General features: G+C 37.8%; 1 protein-coding gene across 2 annotated transcripts in view; it reads left to right on the top strand.

Moving 5' to 3' along the window:
* The window catches only part of LOC111573928 (DNA-binding protein SATB2), a 40178-nt gene that overhangs the window by 1274 nt on the left and 15169 nt on the right, over positions 1-23735 (top strand). For both annotated transcript variants that reach the window (XM_055008160.1, XM_055008161.1), the window contains exons 2-6: positions 9626-9853; positions 13703-13867; positions 17580-17706; positions 19503-19626; positions 21396-21498. In XM_055008160.1, coding sequence (XP_054864135.1) covers positions 9652-9853; positions 13703-13867; positions 17580-17706; positions 19503-19626; positions 21396-21498 — 721 coding nt within the window. In that variant the 5' untranslated portion in view covers positions 9626-9651. The remainder of the gene's footprint in view (positions 1-9625; positions 9854-13702; positions 13868-17579; positions 17707-19502; positions 19627-21395; positions 21499-23735) is intronic.

Consider the following 23735-nt stretch of genomic DNA (forward strand, 5'->3'; position numbering starts at 1 on the left):
ATTATTTGAAAACAACTACACATTTAAATGCTTTCTCATGAAAGTTTGCATTTGATTTTATGTTATATGTTGCATATAAAATGAAGCTGCTGGAAAAATCTAATTAATGACCTGATTTTAGGATTTTCTGCTGGTGTTTAAAAATGAATAATACCGCTGACAGTGCTGACAGATGAATTAAAATAATAATAATGAAACTAATTGAAGCATCTATTAGTTTAGTCTGAGGTCATTCAAAATTTCTAGAAATTAATCTCTTTTTTTAATGAATAAAATGTATAATTTCGCACCTGGATCATTATTAGCCTGATTTAATGAGCTGCAGCTGTTTGTCTCATATCCACAAATGCAAGTAAAAGTTGACACCTGAGAAGACAACATTGTAAATAATCACTTTTATATGTCAGCCGTATTTTTCAGAACAACATTGGGATTCAGAAAATATTTTAAATATTGTAAATTTCTCGAAAGCTATCAATCAATATCGAGTAAATGATTGATTTCGGTGGTATTTCAATGGAGTACGTCGCGAAGGAAGAGCGTTCCCGTCAACGCGGGAATCACTGTGAGTTAAAGATAAATATAAATAAATTCAATGACATTAATGATTTCAGGAACAAAATGTGGCCTAATAATGTCATTTAATCGCTCATATGATAGGTTAGTAGTGTTTAAAGAAGCTATCAAACTGTTAGCTTAACTTTAGACATGCTAGAATCCCCTCAGTCTGAAGCTGTCAAAAGACTTTAAAAATGGACACCTGAGAGGACAGTGTGGTAAATAATCACTTTTTATTGAAGCCGAATTTTTCAGAACATCATTAAGGTTCAGAAAGTGAATTGAAAATATTGTGAATTTATCGATAGCGAGCAAAAAAGGCGAGAGAATTGTTGATTTTGGCGGTATTTGAATGAAGTACGTTGCGAAGTACGAGTTGGACAATCTGAGTTAACTGCCTTATCAGTTAATTACAAACATAAATAAATTCAGTGACATATTATTAATTTCAGGAACAAAATGTGGCCCAGTAATGTCATTTGATAGCTTATATGATAGGTTAGTAGTGTTTAAAGAAGCTAGCAAGCTGTTAGCTTAACTTTAAACATGTTTACATGCTAGAAATCACTCAGTTTGAGTCGTACAAAGATTTCTAAAATCGAAAAAAGAGGACAATACAGTAAAGAATCACTTTTATATGTCAGCCGAATTTTTCAGAAGAACAATAAGATTCTACCGGTGTTTAAAATATCGGGACTTTGTAGGTGGCTATGACGAAAAATCAAGCAAAAATATTAATTTTGTTGTTATTTGAATGGAGTACGTGGGGAAAAGCGGCTTTGCTGGATAAATTTGTGAAATAGCTGCTTCAGCATCACTTAATTATGAAGATAAATAAATACAGTGATATATTAATGATTTCAGGAACAAAATATGGCCTAATAGTGTGATAGCTTATATGATATGAGTGTTTAAGTTAATTTTAATCTTGCTTCTGGAATTCCTTCAGTCTGAGCTCACATATAGGAAAAGTATAGAACTAAAGACTTCAATGTGCAGGGATTTCTAATCAAACTGTGGGAAACAAAAAGAAAAGCAAAGATTTGGCCTTTTTATAGCAGGATACAAACACTTTGTTGTCTAGTTTTCACATTTCCCTCCTGCCTGGATCGGAAACAATAAAATAAATAAATAAATGAATGAATAAATAAATAGGCAGTTAGCTGTACTGTTTAGTTCTGTAAGTGAGAAACTGATCTTGTAGTCTTTTTATTGTAAGAAATGTATATTTATTGTACACTGAAGATATTATTTATCTCGGTCTGCCAGAATTAAATTTCTGAGATGACTTATTTGACCAAAATTGAAAAAAATAAACAAGCAAACAAACTGAGATTGAAGCTCTACTTACATTTTTAGATCAGTTTCCATATTTGTCTCCTGTCTACTTTCTTTAAACACTGCCTGCAGTTCAGCCAAAAAGTCCCAGAATTTTAGTAATGTGACTGTTGGTCACAGATAAGTTATAAACAGCTTTATTGTTTCATTGAGAAGTCCAGAATTTTTTATTTTTTGCAGAATTTGATCAGCATAAGAACATTTTTGCCAACTAAAAATTTCAATGAAAAGTTTTGATTTTAAAATTATACTTGAGTTTTCTGACGACAGTGTGAGATGGTGAGCAACGACTGTGAGAAGTTTCAAAAACATGATTTATTTTCAGTTTGTATAGTTTTTGACGATTCATATATGATGTAATTTGGGCGTTTTTTTGTCCAGACATCAGGTCTTTGGAACTCGGCAGCAGGTTTTGGGGTTCTGAGGGTTAAATGGGCTCTTAAAGATCCTTTAAATGTCCTTGAATGGATCCAGGCTGCAGCCAGAGGGGGTTTCTTACATGTCATTCTGTACATTTGGCCTCCATGTGGAAGTTAAAGTCAAGAGTTTGTGGTCTCTGAGCTGAATGTGTCGCCTGAAGTGGTTTTATGTGAGAAAGATGATTCAGAAAAACAGAGCAGCTCCTTTATTTACCGTATGAAAGTAAAACACTGAGGAAAGAAGAAAATGAAGGAAGGAAACCAGAACAAGAAGGAAGGCAGGAAACGAGGACAGGAAGGAAACAAGGAAGGAAGAAAACAAGGAAGGAAGAAAGGATGTAAATGAGGAAGGAAGGAAGTAAATAAGGACAAGAAGGAAGGATGCAAACAAGGAAGGAAGGACACAAAGGACAGGAAGGAAACAAGGACAGTAAGGAAGGAAGGAAAGAAGGAAAGAAGGAAACGGACAGGAAGAAAGAAAGGATGCAAACAAGGAAGGAAAGAAGGACAGGAAGGAAACAAGGACAGTAAGGAAGGAAGGAAGGAAAGAAGGAAACCGACAGGAAGAAAGGAAGGAAGAAAGAGAGGAAGGAAGAAAAGTTGTAAACAAGGAAGGAAGTAAACAAGGACAGGAAGGAAGGAAACAAGAAAAGAAGGGAGGAAAGAAGGAAACAGGGACAAGAAGGAAGGAAGGAAACAAACAAGGAAGGAAGGAAACAAGGAAGGATAGAAGGAAGGACAGAAATGACAGAAAGGAAGGAAGGACGGATGTAAACAAGAAAGGAAGGAAGGACAGGAAGGAAACAAGGAAGGAAGAAAACAAGGAAGGAAGAAAGGATGTAAATGAGGAAGGAAGGAAGTAAATAAGGACAAGAAGGAAGGATGCAAACAAGGAAGGAAGGACACAAAGGACAGGAAGGAAACAAGGACAGTAAGGAAGGAAGGAAAGAAGGAAAGAAGGAAACGGACAGGAAGAAAGAAAGGATGCAAACAAGGAAGGAAAGAAGGACAGGAAGGAAACAAGGACAGTAAGGAAGGAAGGAAGGAAAGAAGGAAACCGACAGGAAGAAAGGAAGGAAGAAAGAGAGGAAGGAAGAAAAGTTGTAAACAAGGAAGGAAGTAAACAAGGACAGGAAGGAAGGAAACAAGAAAAGAAGGGAGGAAAGAAGGAAACAGGGACAAGAAGGAAGGAAGGAAACAAACAAGGAAGGAAGGAAACAAGGAAGGATAGAAGGAAGGACAGAAATGACAGAAAGGAAGGAAGGACGGATGTAAACAAGAAAGGAAGGAAGGACAGGAAGGAAGAAGGATGGACAGGAAGGAAGGAAACAAGGAAGGAAGGAAGGAGGGAAGGAAGGAAGTAAGGATGTAAAGAAGGAAGAACTGTGACTAAAACGTGTGTTTTAATTCCAGTTTTAATCTATTTTTGAGGAATAAAGTCTGAAACCTCAAACCAGAGGGTGTATTTTGAAGACGGACCGTCTGACTGCAGACAAAAGGACAAAATGAAATGTTTGTTTGTGGAACTGGATTAAGAGGATAAAATCATCAGATATGAAGCCAAGACAAAATAAAGACCTTAAAGTTGTTGCTGGGATGCCGGAATCAGACTTTAATTTGTAAATAGTGAAAGTCTTCCAGCTGGAAAGCTTTACTCCTTTTTACCCGTCAGAGCAGCAACCTGAAGCCTGGATTACAGCATCGTTTACGTCCACGATGGATCGTTTTGTTGTGATAGTACAAGTTTTCTCTGGGGATCTTTGTCCTGCTATAAATCCTGACATCAGAGCTCCAAAAACACACGATGGAGGCTTTCAGTTGTTTTTCTATCAGGATTGACTTGATTTTACATGTAAAAATCATTAACCTCAACCATTTTCTGACTTTTCATAAGTAGATGTTGCTCAGTCACAAGCAGAATAACACATCAGTCGGACACTATTAATATAATCACTATTATTATGACCAGTTTACCTTTTTAAATATTTATTTTTGTTCTCAAAATGCTCAGATATTTTCTTCTCTTCTCGCTTGTGTGTTTTGTCTTAACATTGCCATTTTGTGTTTTGCTTTTATTTGCTGTTTTGTACGGCACTTTTGTCGTTTTGTGCCTCGTTGTCGTTTTGTCTCGTTTTTGTGATTTTGTGTCTCTTTTTTTGTAGTTTTGTCTCATTTTGTCGTTTTTGTTTTGTCTCGTTTTCGTCATTTTCTGTCACTTTTTGTCGTTTTGTATCGTTTTTGTGTCTATGTTGTTTTGTCTCGTTTTGTCGTTTTTTTTGTCATTTTTGTTTTGTCTCGCTTTTGTCGTTTTGTGTCTCATTTTTGTCATTTTGTGTCTCATTTTTGTCACTTTGTGTCTCATTCTTGTAATATTTTGTCTTGTTTTTGTTGTTTTTAGTCTGACTTTTGTCATTTCGATCATAAAGTAAAATACTACATGGTTCAGTTCCAGGTGACTAAATGTTGTGTTCCTTTGTCGACACTCTGTGATCTAGAAGTTGTAATGTGTAAATGATAAACTGAGGCTGAATGTTATCAAAATTGAATTAATTTTTCTTCAAAAATTTCAGGTTGTTCATGATGTTTAGTAAAAATATAATTCCTTAAATGTGAACATTTTCAGAATAGACTTTTTTGCACTAAAACAAAGGAAACATGAGGTTGTGGCTATTTATAGGTTATTATGATGTGATTTTTCTGGTCACTGGAGATCAGATTGGACAAAATGTCAAACTAACCTGAACTAGAATGAGTTTGACACCCCTGATCTATAGCATCTATTTTGTTTTTAAACAGTATTATTAATACATATGTAAAGTGATCTTTTCATAACCTGTGCTTGTATTTTCCTTTTTTTTAATGCTGCTGCTTGTACCTCTTTCATTATTTAATTTATTTTTCTTGTATATGAAGCTGACTCAACTGCAAATGGCGAAAAAAACACCCGAGTTCCTGGTTCATTTCATGTCCGATGTCGTCTCTGAGCACATTTTTAGAGGTTTTTTTGGAAATACCACAACCATCTACTATTTTTTTTATGTCTCCTCATTAATGGCTTAAATGTTGCTCTGGTTAGAGGAGAAAATGTGAAGGAGGGACGAGGCCTGATTATAATCCATTACCCCAAATATTCCAGAAATGTGTTTATTAGAAGCAGAGTGAGCACAAACTGGAAGAGAAGTTCCATCTCATCAGTGTGCGCTTTGATTTTTAACGTGTTTTAGATGCAGTTTTTCAGCAGTTTGATCTGTTTCATGTGTTGAAATGTTGAAATTACCGTGAAGGACAATACAGCATTTAGACATCTTCTTTTATTTAGTGAAACTGAGTCCGATTAATTTTGGTAATCATTAAGTGGTTCTGATGGTAAAGGACTGATACAAGAAACAACAGAAACCTTCCAGCACAGCCTGCCACATTCTGGTCGCCATGACGATTGCTTTTATTTTTGTGAATTACCATTCAAAAGCCAGCGTTTGTCTGTCTGCATGCAAATGTTCCATCAAAAGGAAGGAAGGAAGGAAGGAAACATGGAAGGCAGGAAGGAAGGAAACATGGAAGGAAGGAAACAAGGAAGGAAGGAAGGAAGGAAGGAAGAGTGGAAGGAAGAGTGGATGGAAACAACAAGGAAGGAAGGAAATATGGAAGGAAGGATTTAAACAAGGAAGGAAGGAAGAGAGGAAGGAAACAAACAAGGAAAGGAAGGGAGGCTGGAAGGAAGGAAGGAAGGAAGGAAGGAAGGGAGGAAACATGGAAGAGAGGAAGGAAGGAAACATGGAAGGCAGGAAGGAAGGAAACATGGAAAGCAGGAAGGAAGGAAACATGGAAGGAAGGAAACAAGGAAGGAAGGAAGGAAGGAAGAGTGGAAGGAAGAGTGGATGGAAACAACAAGGAAGGAAGGAAATATGGAAGGAAGGATTTAAACAAGGAAGGAAGGAAGGAAGGAAGAGAGGAAGGAAACAAACAAGGAAAGGAAGGGAGGCTGGAAGGAAGGAAGGAAGGAAGGAAGGGAGGAAACATGGAAGAGAGGAAGGAAGGAAACATGGAAGGAAGGAAGGAAGGAAGAGTGGAAGGAAACATGGAAGGTAGGAAGGAAGAGTGGAAGGAAACAAACAAGGAAAGGAAGGGAGGCTGGAAGGAAGGAAGGAAGTAAACAAGGAAGAGAGGAAGGAAGGAAAGAAGTAAACAAGGAAGAGGGGAAGGAAGGAAGGCAGAAAGGAAGGAAACAAGGAAGAGAGGAAGGAAAAGAGGAAGGAATGAAGGAAAGAAACAACAAGGAAGGAAGGAAGCAATGAAGGAAAGAGGGAAGGAAGGAAGGAAGAGATGAAGGAAGGAAGGAAACAAGGAAGGAATTAAGGAAAGAAGAGATGAAGGAAAGAGGGAAGGAAGGAAGGAAGTAATGAAGGAAGGGACTCTCCACAGTGTTACCTCGGTCACATCCAGTCCAGACTGACTGAATCCTGCAGTAAATGCAGCAGAGCCTCCATACTGTGTGGTTCTTTTCTTGTTTGTGTTGGACAAGACTTTTTATCAGCAGCATTAATGTGAGTTTTATTATCATCATGTGTCGCTGTCGTCTTTACGGTCATACCAGAGGAAACCACACAGAGTGAGGAAAAACACTAGTTTATGTAGCCGAGCTGCTCAGTCACAGAGATGCATAGAAACAGGATGATTAATCTGCTTTTGTATGAAAAAAACACCGTCAAATGTTTGTTTCTTAATCAGTATCTTTTCTAAATAAGTCTCAACAGATTAGTGTTTTCTGTAAGTAGAGGAACAGATGAAGTAAATTAGTTTACAGCTGAAGCCTCTAAATTAGCGTCTTGTTGCTCTGAGCTGTCAGGTTGTGTTGTCGTTGCTCAACCATCTGAACTCTGAGCAAGTTTTTTGCTCCCGTCTCATTTTTCCTCACTATTAGCATCATTTTTCACTGTAATCTGAAGCCCTGCAGCTCTACAGAAACACAACAACATGAAGAAGAACTCAGAAATGTCTTCTGTGCAGAATGACACAGTTATAGCAACACAAAAACAGCACAAAACGATGCTAAAATAACACAAAAAGATGCAAAAATAACAAAAGGTTGTTACAATTACACAAAAAGAGACAAAAATGACACAATAGGGTGCTAAAATAACACAGAAATGACACAAAGATGCTGAAATAACACAGAAATGACACAAAGATGTAAAAATGACATAAAAATTAAGCTAAAAAAGATGCAAAGAAATAGGACAAAAAGAACACAAAATGGTGCAAAACTGTCACAAAAAATGACAAAAAAGATGCTTAAATAACCCAAAAATGACAATAAAGGATGCTTAAATAGCAGAAAAATTATCAAAAAGATGCTTAAATAACACAAAAAAGTCAGAAAAGATGCAAAAGTTACACAAAAGGATGCTTAAATACCACAAAAGACGCATCGATGACACAAAAAGATGCTAAAATAACACCAAAATGAGAAAAAAAGATACTTGTGTAACACAAAATGACACAAAGAGACATAAAAATGACACAAATGGATGCTTAAATGATACAAAAATGATACCAAAATTTCTAAAAATGACTGAATGAAGGAAGGAAACTGTGTTCTTACAGTTTAATTTATTTGTCCTTGTCATTTTGTTTCATACGCGTCTCAAACACATCGTCATCTTTCAGTACAACCTGTTGTTGCTCCTGTAAGCAAAAGGAAAATGGACGGGTCTGGATTTAGTCTGCCTCCCTTCTGTGGAAATAACAGAGAACCAACAAAGACGCTTGATGTGTGGTTGGTTGACGGACCTGTTTTGGCTCCATTTAATTTAGGATTGTTGGTTTTTTGTTGTCATCGTGGTGAAAACATTTTCATATCCCGGCAAAGATCACAGAAAAGGCTGTTTGGGAAATCAGTCTGCCTCTTTGAAATGCTAAAAAGAAGGGTTTGCTGTTAAAACATTGCCAGAAGCGACGCTGTTTACCTGAGCCAGAAGCTGTAGAAACAGAAAGAATCATGGCTATTCCGTTCGCTAAGCTAAGCTAGCTTCATGGAATTGAAGAGTGCCGTCAATCTAATTAACATCCCAACATTCATTTAACCCTCTAAACACCAAAACTGGAGCGTTATCATCATAAAAACACAATAAAATTATACATTCCAGCATTTATCAGCTCAAGAACCTGTAAAAGCAGGAAGAATCTTTGCTATTCCGTTCGCTAAGCTAAGCTAACTTCATGGAAGGAAAGAGTGGCGTCAATCTATTTAACGTATCTCCTGTCATTCCTTTAACCATCTAAACACCCAAACTGGCACGTTATCTTCAAAAAAATACAATAAAATCATTATTTAGACCATTTATCAGAGCAAGAAACCCTAAAAACGGAAAGAATCGTTGCTATTCTGTTTGCTAAGGTAAGCTAGCTTCATGGACTTAAAGAGAGGTGTCAATCTATTTAACCTACTTCCCATCATTCCTTTAACTCTCTATACACCAAAACTGGCATGATATCTTCAAAAAAACACAAAAACGTAAATTTAGACCATTTATCAGCTCAAGAAACCATAAGAACATAAAGGATTTTCACCTTTCCATACCATTTTGTGTCATTTATGTGCATTTTTGTGCCTCTTTGTGTCATTTATGAGTTATTTAAGCATCCCTTTGTGTCATTTTGTGCATTTTTGTGCTTGTTTGTGTCATTTATGAGTTATTTAAGCATTCTTTTTTGTCATTTTGTGCATTTTTGTGTCATTTTCATGTTATTTTAACACTTCTTTGTCAATTTTGTGTCTTTTCATGCCGTGTTTTGCATTATTTTGGCATCGTTTTTTGTTATTTTTGTGTGTGTCTTTTTGTGTTATTTTCGTGTTATTTAAGCATCTTTTTGTGTCACTTTCATGTCATTTTAACATCTCTGTCATTTTCGTGTCTTTTTTGTGTCATTGGGGTGCCTTTTTGTGTAATTTTTGTATTTTTTAACACCTGTCATTTTTGCCTCTTTTTGTGTTGTGTCCTATTGTGTCTTTTTGTCTCTTTTTGTGTTATTTAAGCATCCTATTGTGTCTTTGTCTCTTTTTGTTTTATTTAAGCATCCTTTTGTGTCTTTTTGTGTCATTTTTGTGTTATTTAAGCATCCCTTTGTGTCATTTTGTTTAATTTTTGTGTCATTGTAGTATCTCTGTGTCCTCTCTCCTTCTTCGTGTCCACAGACTTTCAGGACTTTCTATCTGCTGTGATAAATGGAGCTGAGGAGTTTGTGTGGACCAACCCCGGGGTTGTAGTGTTGGTCTGACTGGATCTGGCTGAACTCTGGCTGTGTTTCAGGCGCTGCTGCTGGACTCTGCAGGGAGATGGAGCAGCGTGGAGGTTCAGGAGGAGGAAGCGAGAGCCCTGGTCCTCGGGACGGCTCCAGCCCAGAGGAGAGCGGGGACAACGGGGCCAGTCCGGCCTCCAGCGGCCCCCCTCAGTGCAAGCTGAGCCGCCTGGAGGTGAACGGCAGCCCGGCAAACCCACGGATCCGACACAACGGCACGCCGCTGAGGCCGCTGGGAGGTGAGGCGTCAAACGATAAATCATGTCTACTGCAGATGAAAGATTACACAAAATAATGGAGAAATGATGCAAAAAAGACACAAAATGACACAAAAAGACACAAAAGTGACACAAAAAATGCCAAAGTGACATGAAAATAATACAAAAAGACACTGAACGACATAAAAGGATGCTGAAATTTTAAAAATGACACAAAAAGACACATAAATGACACAAAAATGAGACATAAAAATGACAAGATGCAAAAGTGACATGAAAATAACACAAAAGACACTGGACGACACAAAAGGATGCTGAAATTCAAAAAATGTCACAAAAAGACACAGAATGATGCTAAAATAACAGAAAAATGACAAATAAGATGCAAAAATGAAGCTAAAAAGATGCAAAAAATAACAGATAAAAATGAGACAAAAATGGCACGAAAACAAATAAAATTACACAAAAGATTAAGTGTTTTTTCCAGGTTTTTTTCCCTCGTGTCATGATCTGACAGTAAAAAAAATTTGACAAACTACAACCCTGATTGATAATTTGAAAATCCACAGAAATTTGGAGAAATCATTTCAGATTGTCCTTCTTCCACTTGGACACTTGGAATTCCAGCACCAGGATGCGAGCCGTGAACCCAACGCCAGGTTCTAAGCTTTCTGCAGGCTGCAATCAATACACAATCAATTAAAAGCAAAAGGATGCTAAAATAACACAAAAATGACACAAAAAGACACAAAACTGACACAAAAGGATACTAAAATAACACCAAAGTGACACAAAAAGATGCAAAATTGACACAAAAATACAGAAAATAATACAAAAATGACACGAAAGGATGATAAAATAACACATAAATGGCACAGAAAGATACAAAATGATGCAAAAATGACACAAAAAGACACAAAAGGATGATAAAATAACACAAAAATGACAAAAAGACACAAACGATGCCAAAATAACACAAAAAGACACAAAATCACATAAAAAGATGCATAAATGACACAAAAGCGACACAGAAAGACACAAAAATAACGCAAAAGGATGTTTAAATAACACAAGCAGACACAAAATGACATAATGATACTAAAAAACTACAAAAATGACACAAAATGACACAAAAATGACTAAAAAAGATGTTTAAATAACACAAAAATATGCTTAAATAACACAAAAATATGCTTATATAACACAAGAATGACACAAAAATGACACAAAGCAATATAAAAATGACACAAAAAGACACAAATGACACAAAATAATATAAAAATTGCACAAAAATGACACAGAAAGACACAAAAATATAGTTAGATAGTGGGCAGATAGTGGGCAGATAGCGGGCCGATAGCGGGCAGATAGTGGGCAGATAGCAGGCCCATAGCGTGCCTATAGCGGGCCTCCAGCGGGCCTCCAGCGGGCCTCCAGCGGGCCTATAGCGGGCCTCCAGCGGGCCTATAGCGGGCCGATAGCGGGCAGATAGTGGGCAGATAGCAGGCCCATAGCGTGCCTATAGCGGGCCTCCAGCGGGCCTCCAGCGGGCCTCCAGCGGGCCTATAGCGGGCCGATAGCGGGCCGATAGCGGGCAGATAGCGGGCAGATAGCAGGCAGATAGTAGGCCGATACCATGCAGATAGCGGGCAGATAGCATGCAGATAGCATGCAGATAGCGGACTGATAGCGTGCAGATAGCGGGCCGATAGCGGGCAGATAGTAGGCTGATACCATGCAGATAGCGGGCTGATAGCATGCTGATAGCGTGCCTATAGCGGGCTGATAGCATGCTGATAGCGTGCCTATAGCGGGCTGATAGCATGCCGATAGCAGGCTGATAGCATGCCGATAGCAGGCTGATAGCATGCCGATAGCGTGCCTGCTGCTGCTGCTGTGGTTTGGCTCGTCAGCAGGAGGATTGATAGCCTCTTAATTAGCCGTTCCCGTTCTGGGTGGGTGTGAACGCTGCAGCTCTTCACCAGCAACCGGCCCCGAGCGCTACACACAAGTCTGATCCCCTGTGGGTTTTAATATGTGGTAACGACACAAACATAGCCGTACACTGAATGACATGCATGCTGGCAGCTGCCCAGTTCAACCAGTTTAACCAGCAGACCACCAGGAGGCCGCACAGCTGGAGGAAACACTTGTGTCTCTGTGGCAGAACGGGGGATTGTTTCAGACGCCTCCTCACTGGGGACGAAAGGGTGATTAAATAACGCAAAAATGACACAAAAATATACAAAAATGACACAAAAATATACAAAAATGACACAAAGGAAACTAAAACAAGACAAAATGATATAAAAAGACACATAAATGTCTCAAAAAGACACAAAAATTATGCAAAAAAAGCACCAAAATGACATGAAGGCACAAAACAACATAAAAGGATGCTAATATCACACAAAAATGATACAAAAAGATGTTAATGTAACAGAAAAGGCACGAAAGGCAAAAAAAACACACAAAAAGACACAAAAAGATGCTAAAATAACACAAAAATGGCACAAAAAGGCACAAAATGACTCAAAATGACCCTAAATTAGCACAAAAATTGCACAAAAGGATGCTTAAATAATACAAAAATGACACAAAAATGATTCTTAAATCACTTAAATATGACAAAAGGAAACTAAAATAAGACAAAATGACACAGAAATGGCACAAAAAGGAACAAAAATGACACAAAAGGATGCTAAAATAACAGAAAAATAATACAAAAAGACACAAAGTTATGCCAGATGACCTAAATGGACGCTTCAATAACGCATAAATGACAGAAAGGTTGTCTATCTTCCAGGTGTTTTTTGCTCCTGTTATTTTTGTCTCTGTCACTTGCATCTTTTTAGACTAATTTTTGTGTCTTTTGTCATTTACACCATTTATCATCATCAAAAACTGTAAAACCTGAAATAATAAATCATGTTTTTGAACCTTGTGACAGTCGTTGCTCATCATCTCACGCTGTCGTCAGAAAACTCAAATAGAAACTTAAAATCAAAACTTTTCAGTAAAATCACTTTAATTTGCCAAAAATGTTCTTATTCTGATCAAATTCTGCAAAAATAAAAAATTCTGCATTTCTCAGCGAAGCAATAAAGCTCCTTATAATTTATCTGTGACCAACAGTCAGATTACTAAAATTCTGGAACTTTCAGCTGAACTGCAGACAGTGTTTACATTTTTGGGATATTTCAGCATCATTTTTGTGTCTTTTTTTTTTTGTCTTTTTGTGTCATTTCTGTGTTATTCAATCGTCTGTGTCATTTTTGTGTCTTTTTTGTTTGATTTTGTGTGATTTTTCTGTAATCTAAGCATCTTTTTGTGTCTTTCTGTGTTATTTTGTGTCATTTTTTTCATTATCTAAGCATCTCTTTCTGTCTTTTTGTGTCATTTTGTGTCATTTTGTTATTTTGTGTCACTTTCTGTTGTCTAGCCTCTTTTTGTGTCTTTTTGTGTCATTTTTCTGTCTTTCTGTTTAATTTTGTGTCATTTTTGTGTCTTTGTGTCTTTTTGTGTCATTTTTCGGTTATCTAAGCATCTCTTTGTGTCTTTTAGTGTCATTTTGTGTAATTTTAGTGTCATTTTGTGTAATTTTAGTGTCATTTTGTGTAATTTTTGTGTCATTTTGTGTAATTTTTGTGTCTTTTTGTGTAATTTTAGTGTCATTTTGTGTAATTTTAGTGTCATTTTGTGTAATTTTAGTGTCATTTTGTGTCATTTTTGTGTCTTTTTGTGTCATTTTGTATTCATTTAATCATCCTTTAGTGTGTGGTTGCTGCTCTGGTTCCACCAGGCCAACAGTGACATGATCACACTCATCAAACTTCCCTGCTGTTGTCGTCTGGATCTCTGTCCGTCCAGGTCTGATGATCCCGGTCTACTGTGTGGTTGAACATGCAGACGACGGACGCAGCGACCGCCACGCCGAGTTCGTGTTGGTTCGGAAGGACGTCCTGTTCACACAGCTGGTGGAGACGGCGCTGGTTGCCCTGGGATACTCGCACAACTCAGCCGTCCAGGCTCGAGGTCAGTGGAGGAGAAAGATCTTAACTTCAGCTCAACGTCTTCATCACTACAACAGGAAATGATTCAAAGCTCACGTTTTTCCTCACTGCTGACTCATTTCTGACTGTAATATGAAGTCAGGAACAACCATGAAGGAGGAGGGAGGACTCATACATGAATGACACAGTTAGAGTGACACAAACATGCACAAACAGCACAATGGGATACTATAATAACACAAAGTGATACAAAAAGACACCAAAACTTCACAAAAGAATGCTACAAAAACACAAGGACACTAACATAACACAAAAGGAGACAAAAACTGCTCCGAAGGGTGCCGAAATAACACAAAATGATAGAAAATGAACCAAAAATGACACAAAAGGATAATTAAATAAGATAAGAATAAACAAAATGACACAAAATGATGCTAAAATACCACAAAAAAAGACACAAAAATGATTTTAAAAAAAGACAAAAAAATTAGGCAAAAGGATGCTTAAATAACACAAGGGTACTAAAATAACACAAAAATGACATGAAAATGACACAAAAATGAACAAAATAACACAGAATGGATGCCAAAATTACACAAAAAGACACAAAAATGACCCAAAACAACACCAAAATGATACAAAAGAATGCTAAAATGAAACAAGAATGACACAAAACAACACCAAAATGACACAAAAGGATGCTAAAATGAAACAAAAATGATGTGAAAAGACACAGAAATTACACAAAAAGGAAGCTAAAATAACACACGAAGTCTAAAATAACACAAGAATGACATGAAAATGACACAAAAATGAACAAAATTATACAAAAGGATGCTTAAATATCACAAAATGACCCAAAGAGACACAAAACGATTCTAAAATAACATAAAAATGGCAAAAATAATGACACAAAAATTAGACAAAATATGCTTTAAATAACACAAAAATTACACAGAACACAAAATATCACAAAAAGACACAAAAACACAAAAATCCCAGACACAAAAATGACACAAAAGGATGCTAAAATAACACAAAAGACACAAAATGAAGCACAAGGATGGTTAAATAACAGAAAAATCACACAAAAAGACCCAAAAGGATGCTAAAATAACAGACAAATAACATAAAATGACACAAAATGATTCTAAAATAACATAAAAATGGCACAAAAAGACACAAAAGGATGCTAAAATAACATAAAAATAACATAAAAATGATACGAATAGACACAAAATGACACAAAAAGAAAGTAAAATCGCCCACTGATGGTTTGCAGGCTTTAAAACAGGGCTGCTGGTCATTTTCAGTGAATAATAACAGTGAAGTCTCCGTTAGTTAGACGTAGTTTGATCGTTCCATTCAGCACCTGTTTAACCACAGTCCAATCAACACAGAGCTGCTTTTAATTAATGTGCTTCAGTTCACTGAGCAAAGAATAAACGTCAGCTAGGAGGTTAAAAATACAGAGTTATGCGAGATGCGATTCAGCGGCAGCAGAAAATAGAAGAGGCTCCGTATAATTTTGGTCGTGACCACAGCGGGGGGAAAAATGCACGACTGCAGCCAGAAATTATTTATTTGAGAAGAAAAGGCTGGTTTGTGTGTTTGGGAGCGGCGAGGGGTCGCAGGGCGTCGGCTCCGGGTTCCAGTGCCCTGTGTTTACCAAGAACCACGAATGTCCAGAACCACAACCATCCGACGGTTAGGAGACGGCAGCCGTCCTCTTTTCTGGTCTTTTACCATCCTTTTGTCTCTTTTTGTGGATTTATTCAGTTATTTTACCATTCTTTTGTGCCTTTTTGTGCCTTTTTTGGTCATTTTTGTGTTATTTTAGCATCCTTTTGTCTCATTTTGTGCCTTTTTTTAGTCATTTTTGTGTTATTTTAGCATCCTCTTGTCTCATTTTGTGTCTTTTTGTGTCTTTTTTTGGTCATTTTGTAGTATTTCAGCATCCTTTTGTCTTATTTTGTATCTTTTTGTGTCATTTTTCTGTTATTTAAGCATCTTTTTGTGTCATTTTTGTGTTATTTAAGCATCTTTTTTAGTGGTGGGATGCGATTAAAAAAGTAATCTAATTAATTACAGGCTTTGTAATTAATTAATCACAATTGCAGTTTTGTCAAATAGCAATATTTGACACAATAAGTGAAGTTTTTCAATTCAAATAAAATTGTGGTTGACAGTTGAATCAATGAATAGACATACATGTGTTTATAATTTAAAATTTATTTTAAAAAAAAGGAAAATGGGACATAAAGCCTGAATTTAGTTGTTTATTCCACTGTATGGCACATAAAATCAGCATAAGTAGTTCAAGGAGCTTCAGAAAGTTGAAAATCCACAGATTCATTCTGTTTTCATCTTTTCTGGGTCTGATAAATGCTGTAATTTTGATGGTTCTTTTTATAGGAATATCAATTTTTATTTATGTAATTTTTTTATAAACAAAAAGTTTATAATGAAGTTATTAAAAGAGATATTTTTGTTGTTTAGGTTATTCCTCCTCCAAGGAGGCAGAGCCTCGACGGAGTAAAAACTTAAACCACAAAAATGTTTCATTTCTATTTATCTGCATTTTTCATCTGTCTGCTACATTCACAGATTACTGCAAATCTAAGTGCAATTATAGCGATTTTATTCAACATTTTAAGACTTTCTGTAAACTCAAGCACTGTCTAGAAAAGTGGTCTATTATGGGATGGCTACACCGTTAGCCGTTAGCATGACTCGTAGCTAACGTTAGCTCTGGTGCTAACAGCAACATGTTTTACATTGAGGTGATACCGTCGGCTTGAAGTGACGCAGTGATCAGAAAACTCTTTGTTGTACAATTTACACACAACCAGGCTTTTATCCAAGCTGCCATCAGGAAGATTTTTAAAAGGAAACTTTCTGCCCAACAAGCTCAATCTCATCTTCCTTCACTGTTCACCAGTGCCTGACTTCACTCAGTACTTCCTGTGCTTCTTCTTCATGGCTACAAACAGACTTTAGGTTCATTACCGCCACCTACTGGGCTGGAGTGTTCATCAGAGTTACTGGTGTGCCAGAAATGAGGGAACTGAGGAGGATGCAATTGATTGTGTTATGTTTAACGCGTTATTTTCGCTGTATTTAATTAATCGAAATTAACGCGTTAAAGTCCCAGCCCTAATCTTTTTGTGTCATTTTTGTGTCTTTTGTGTCATTTTTGTGTCATTTTAGCATCTTTTTGTGTCTTTTTTGTCATTTTTGTGTCATTTTTGTGTTATTTTAGTATCTTTTTGTGTCATTTTGTGTGATTGTTGTGTCATCATTTTTGTGTCTTTTGTGTCATTTTTGTGTTATTAAAGCATCCTTGTCGACATGTTGAGGATCTAGTTTAAACTACGTCTTTTCTAAAAGCAGTCAGCTGCAGCATGTAGAAACATTTTCCTCGCCGTGTTCTTTCAGTGCATCGACATCAAAACGCCGCTCGCCCTCGCAGCCCTGGCGGCAGCTGATTTTACATTTCTCCTGTGATTAATCAGCGGTGGAGTCAAAAGAGAGCATGCTTTGTTGTTCTGCCCCAGTCGCCGGCGTCTTCATGCGATGAAGACTCGACCGAGGCCTGCGTTTGATTTAGGAGACCCTAACGTGATTAGGTTTGTTTAGATTAGGGAACGCTGTGCTCCGAGAGTCCAACCAGCAGGCCGAGCTGATGCTGATTAGAGATGACTCTGTTTAAAGTCTCTTCTCTCGTGTCCCAGGAATCATCAAAGTTGGCCGATGGAAGCCAATGCCCATCCACTACCTGACGGACGCTCCAGAGGCCACGGTGGCCGACATGCTGCTGGACGTTTACCACATGGTGACGCTGAGGATCCTCCTGCACAGGTTAGGGCTAGCAAACACCTGCTGCTAGAAAGAACAGGTTAGGGCTAGCTAACACCTGCCATTAAAAAGAACAAGTTAGGGCTAGCTAACACCTGCCGTTAAAAAGAACAGGTTAGGGTTAGCTAACACCTGCTGCTAGAAAGAACAGGTTAGGGTTAGCTAACACCTGCTGCTAGATAGAACAGGTTAGGGCTAGCTAACACCTGCTGCTAGATAGAACAGGTTAAGGTTAGCTAACACCTGCCATTAAAAAGAACAAGTTAGGGCTAGCTAACACCTGCCGTTAAAAAGAACAGGTTAGGGTTAGCTAACACCTGCTGCTAGAAAGAACAGGTTAGGGTTAGCTAACACCTGCTGCTAGATAGAACAGGTTAGGGCTAGCTAACACCTGCTGCTAGATAGAACAGGTTAGGGCTAGCTAACACCTGCTGCTAGATAGAACAGGTTAGGGCTAGCAAACACCTGCTGCTAGATAGAACAGGTTAAGGTTAGCTAACACCTGCTGCTAGAAAGAACAGGTTAGGGCTAGCTAACACCTGCCGTTAAAAAGAACAGGTTAGGGCTAGCTAACACCTGCTGTTAAAAAGAACAGGTTAGGGTTAGCTAACACCTGCTGCTAGAAAGAACAGGTTAGGGCTAGCTAACACCTGCTGCTAGAAAGAACAGGTTAGGGTTAGCTAACACCTGCTGCTAGAAAGAACAGGTTAGGGTTAGCTAGCACCTGCTGCTAGAAAGAACAGGTTAGGGTTAGCTAACACCTGCTGTTATAAAGAACAGGTTAGGGCTAGCTAGCACCTGCCGTTATAAAGAACAGGTTAGGGTTAGCTAGCACCTGCTGCTAGAAAGAACAGGTTAGGGTTAGCTAATACCTGCTGCTAGATAGAACAGGTTAGGGCTAGCTAACACCTGCTGCTAGAAAGAACAGGTTAGGGTTAGCTAGCACCTGCTGCTAGAAAGAACAGGTTAGGGTTAGCTAGCACCTGCTGCTAGAAAGAACAGGTTAGGGTTAGCTAACACCTGCTGTTATAAAGAACAGGTTAGGGCTAGCTAGCACCTGCCGTTATAAAGAACAGGTTAGGGTTAGCTAGCACCTGCTGCTAGAAAGAACAGGTTAGGGTTAGCTAATACCTGCTGCTAGATAGAACAGGTTAGGGCTAGCTAACACCTGCTGCTAGAAAGAACAGGTTAGGGTTAGCTAGCACCTGCTGCTAGAAAGAACAGGTTAGGGTTAGCTAATACCTGCTGCTAGAAAGAACAGGTTAGGGTTACCTAGCACCTGCTGCTAGAAAGAACAGGTTAGGGTTAGCTAACACCTGCTGCTAGAAAGAACAGGTTAGGGTTAGCTAACACCTGCTGCTAGATAGAACAGGTTAGGGCTAGCTAACACCTGCTGCTAGAAAGAACAGGTTAGGGTTAGCTAGCACCTGCTGCTAGAAAGAATAGGTTAGGGTTAGGGTTAGGGTTAGGGTTAGCTAATACCTGCTGCTAGAAAGAACAGGTTAAGGTTACCTAGCACCTGCTGCTAGAAAGAACAGGTTAGGGTTAGCTAACACCTGCTATTTGTGTAATTTTTGTGTTATTTCAGCTTCCTTTTGTCTCATTTTTGTGTCTTTTTGGAGTCATTTTTATATTTTTGCATTTCTTTGGTTTTTGCGTTATATCTTTTTAGCTTAATTTTTGTGTCTGTCATTTTTGCATTTTTTTGTGTCATTTTTCTGTTATTTTAGAATCCTTCTGTTCTGTTTTTTTCTGTATCTTACTGAGCACGGAGTAAGTTTCGTGTCATCTCCTTGCAGCTTCGCCCGGCTGGAGGAGCTGCCGTCGGAGCAGTGGAGCCACGCCACCGTTAGAAACGCCCTCAAAGAGCTGCTCAGAGAAACCAACCAGAGCGCTCTGTCCAAGGAGTGTCCTCTCTCCCAGGTAACACCGTCATGTCTCTACCCAGAATTCACCTGGGAGGTCTGGTCAAAGGCAAGACAGGACACAAAATGACAAAAGCAAGACACAAAACAAGACAAAATATTACTAATACAAGACATAAAACCGGACAGAAACAAAAATGAGACACAAAAGGACCAAAATAAGGTGCAAAATGAGAAAAACAAAACACAAAACTGGACATAAACAACAATGAGAAGAAAAAAAATACTAAAACGAGACACAAAATGAGAAAAACAAGACAGAAAAATGAAGGTCAAAACGAGCCCAAAAACTGACTTGTGGATCTGGGAGTTTACGGCAGTGTTTTCACCACCACACTGGCTGCAGTGTGTAATCCGACTCACTGGAATATGGATGCCGTCCCATGGGAAAGAAAGGATGCACCTCAATTATCCCGCTCACACACCCTGCAGTCGTTAGCCTGGTGATTTATGCACAAGACTTAGTCATGATGTAATTAGTGATTAGGGGAAGTGTGTGGGTGGCGTGCAGCCTGACTCATGTGACTTCTAATCCTCAGCGTTTCCCATGTTGACATCTCACTTGTGCTGTATGGAGGTGCACATTAGGGAAGGGATGGGCGGCCTTTAATAAATCTGAGAAGTCTGAGAGAGCCTCTAGGATCCATCTGTGACTTTTTTGGCTTCCTTTTGTGTCTTTTTGTGTTATTTTGTGTTAATTTAGCATCCTTTTTGTGTTATTTCAGCATCTCTTTGTGTCATTTTGTGCCTTTTTGTGTCACAAATGGCTCAAAACAAGATCCAAAACAACACAAACGAGTTAAGGTACGTGTCCACTAGATGTGTTTTTCCCACATGTAAACGCGCCGCATCTGAAAATCGCACGCATGATGGGTGGTCACTAGCGGGATACAACGTGGTCACATGACAGCGCTGAGCAACAGCAGGTCACTATGTGGTCACGTGACCGAGCTGTCAGCTTGACGGTCCAGCAGACGAGTCGGATAAACGCAACGGCTCGGTCGCAAACTTTCTCTTTTATTGCGAAGACACTTCAGCGAAAAGCATTTCTGAAAGCATCTGAGACGAGAAATAAGCTGATCTCGCCTCAAATGCTTTCAGAAATACAGCCATGTTGTCTCCGCTAGCAACCACCCACCATGCATGCAGTTTTCAGATGCTGCACGTTTACATGCGGGAAAAACGCATCTAGTGGACCCCTACCTTAAAACAAGACACAAAACAACACAAACAAGACACAAACTGACCAAATCAAGATACAAAACTGGACAAAAACAGAAACAAGACCCAAAAATGACTAAAACAAGACATAAAACAACCCAAACAAGACACAAAATGACAAAAGTGAGACACAAAACTACACAAACAATGACTATAACAAGACACAATACCGGACAAAAACAACACCAAAAAATGACTTAAACAAGACTCAAAACAACACAAAGGATACAAAAAAAGGACCAAAACAAGACACAACATGACTGAAACAAGAAATAAAACATGAAACAAATGAGACCAAAAAATTACTTTAAAAAAAAAAAAACAACAAAACAACACAAAGGGGACACTAAAGGACCAAAACAAGACAAAAAAATGACGAAAACACAACACAAACAACACCAACCAGACACAAAATGAGGAAAGTGAGACACAAAATGACCAAAACAAGACAGAACTCTGGACTTAAAACATCAGACCACAGTGAAAGATGCTTTGTTCCCTTCAGGCGACTCACTAACTAAAAGCTGTGTTGTGTCTCCAACCCAGAGTATGATCTCGGCCATCGTCAACAGTTCCTACTACGCCAACGTGTCCACCTCCAAGTGCCAGGAGTTTGGACGCTGGTACAAGAGGTTCAAACGCAGCAAAGGTAACGTCGAAACTTTCTGTGAGAAAAACCAGCGCAGAAATCTGTGGGGTTTAACTAGAACCCTCCCAACCCCAGAACACCCCACATGTCAGAGAGGTTTTTAGTTTCCAGCGGTTCTTGAACTGATCATTGATTGTATCAATGTATCAGCTACATGTGATGTTCAACCAAAACCACTTCATTCTCCACGTTTCTTTTACAAATCTGCCTTGAAAATCTTCTTTTTTTTGTCCCTGTCACTTTGGCATCATTTTTGTGTCACTTTTGTGTGTTTCTTTGTCATTTTTGTGTCTTTTTGTGTCATTTTTGTGTTATTTTAGCATATTTTTTGGGTCATTTTTGGGTCATTTTTGTGTTTTTTCTCTCATTTTTGTGTTTTTGTATCATTTTTATGTGTTTTTTTGTCATTTTTGTCTGTTTTTTGTCATTTTTGTGTTTTTTTGTGTCATTTTTGTGTTATTTTAGCATATTTTTCCTTCATTTTCGTGTAATTTTAGGATATTTTTGGTCATTTTTAATGTCATCTAGGCATATTTTTGTGATTTTTGTGTCTTTTTAGCATTTTTTGCCATTTTTGTGTCTTTTTGTATCATTTTTGTGTTATTTTAGTATTTTTGTCCATTTTTTTCATTTTTGCATCTGTTTTGTCATTTTGTGTCATCTTTGTGTTGTTTTAGTGTTATTTTAGCATTTTTGTGTCATTTTTGTGTCATTTTTGTGTTATTTTATTGTCATTTTTGCACCTTTTTTGTCATTTTTGTGTAATTTTTTGGAACTTTGCTCATTTTTATGTCAATTTTGTGTTATTTTATCATCCTTTTTGTGCTGTTTTTGTTTCTTATTGTGCCATTTTTGCCTTTTTTAATATCTGGGGTTTTTTTTGCTCTTTTTAGCTTCATTTTTGTCACTGTCGCTTTTCTGTTTTTGTCATTTTTTGTCACTTTTATATCTGTTTACTTTTTTGCACCTTTTAAACTTCTTTTAAAGCCTGTTGCATCTTTTTTGTTATTTTTATGTTATTTTTGCATCTTTTCTGTTATTTTTGTCTCTTTTGTGTCATTTGTGTGTTATTTTTGTGTAATTCTTGTGTTATTTTAGCATCCTTTTGTGCCGTTTTTGTCTCTTTGTGTCATTCTAACTGCGTCATTCTGCACAGAAGACATTTCTTTCTCATGGTTGCTGTGTTTCCATCGAGCTGCAGAAAAATGCAAACTGCAGGCGGTTGTGGAACTAAAAGTTGCTCTTTGTTTCCAAAAACTGTCCCTGAGAAAGTCAGTGACTCTAAAGTGGAGCAGCTCAGTGGGAGACGAGTCGCTGTTTTTGTGATTATGGAACGATGTTTGTGAATATATCTGCTGTCTGAGTCTAATCAGACCACGCTGCTGTTAATTAGCTGCAGGTTTGAGCTCTCACACAAATTATGTCGTCTAAAGTCGTGCCTGAGTGACAGTTTGAAGCAGTTTTTAGCTAAATCCAGCTCATGGTGTGAGTTAATAGATGCCTCAAGAGTAAAATGATCACTAATTATCTTTTAAAGACTGAATAATGGGATAGATGTTTCAGATTTCTCAACTCAGTCCCCCCAAAAATATGATATGTGTGTTTTAATTCAAGCAGTGGTTTGCAGTATTCTTTGCAAAGCACATTTATTGTGCTCAATAATAAAAATTCATAAAAGTTGAAGGTTTTTGTTTTTTGGGGGGTTTATTGACTTTAAAGCTGTGTCTGTCTGCAGTTCAGCTGAAAAGTCCGAGAATTTTTGTCACGTCACTGTTGGTTGCAGCTGAGTCATTTATAGCTTCAGCATTTTGTTCAGAAGTGCAGAATTTTTTGATTTTTTTACAGAATCTGACTAGAATTGCCAGTGTTTTTGAGCAGATTTTTTTGAATAAAGTGATTTTCAATTTTATTACTTGAATTTAATTTTGTCTGCTCCGTGTAAACACTGCCAACAGTTCATCCGACAACTCCAACAATTTTTGTTACGTCACTGTTGGTTGCAGCTGAGTCATTTATAACTTCATGGTTTGGTTAAGAGGTGCAGAATATTTTGATTTTATTTTTTTTTACAGGATATGGTTAGCATTGCCAATATTTTTGAGCAGATTTTTTTGAATAAAGTGATTTTTAATTTTACTACTTGGATTTAAAATTTCATCTGCTCTGTGTAAACACTGCAGTTCAGCCAAAAACTCCAGGAATTTTTCTCACGTCACTGTTGGTCACAGCTGAGTCAT

Source organism: Amphiprion ocellaris, chromosome 24 (assembly GCF_022539595.1).
Source record: "Amphiprion ocellaris isolate individual 3 ecotype Okinawa chromosome 24, ASM2253959v1, whole genome shotgun sequence".
NCBI lineage: Eukaryota > Metazoa > Chordata > Actinopteri > Pomacentridae > Amphiprion > Amphiprion ocellaris.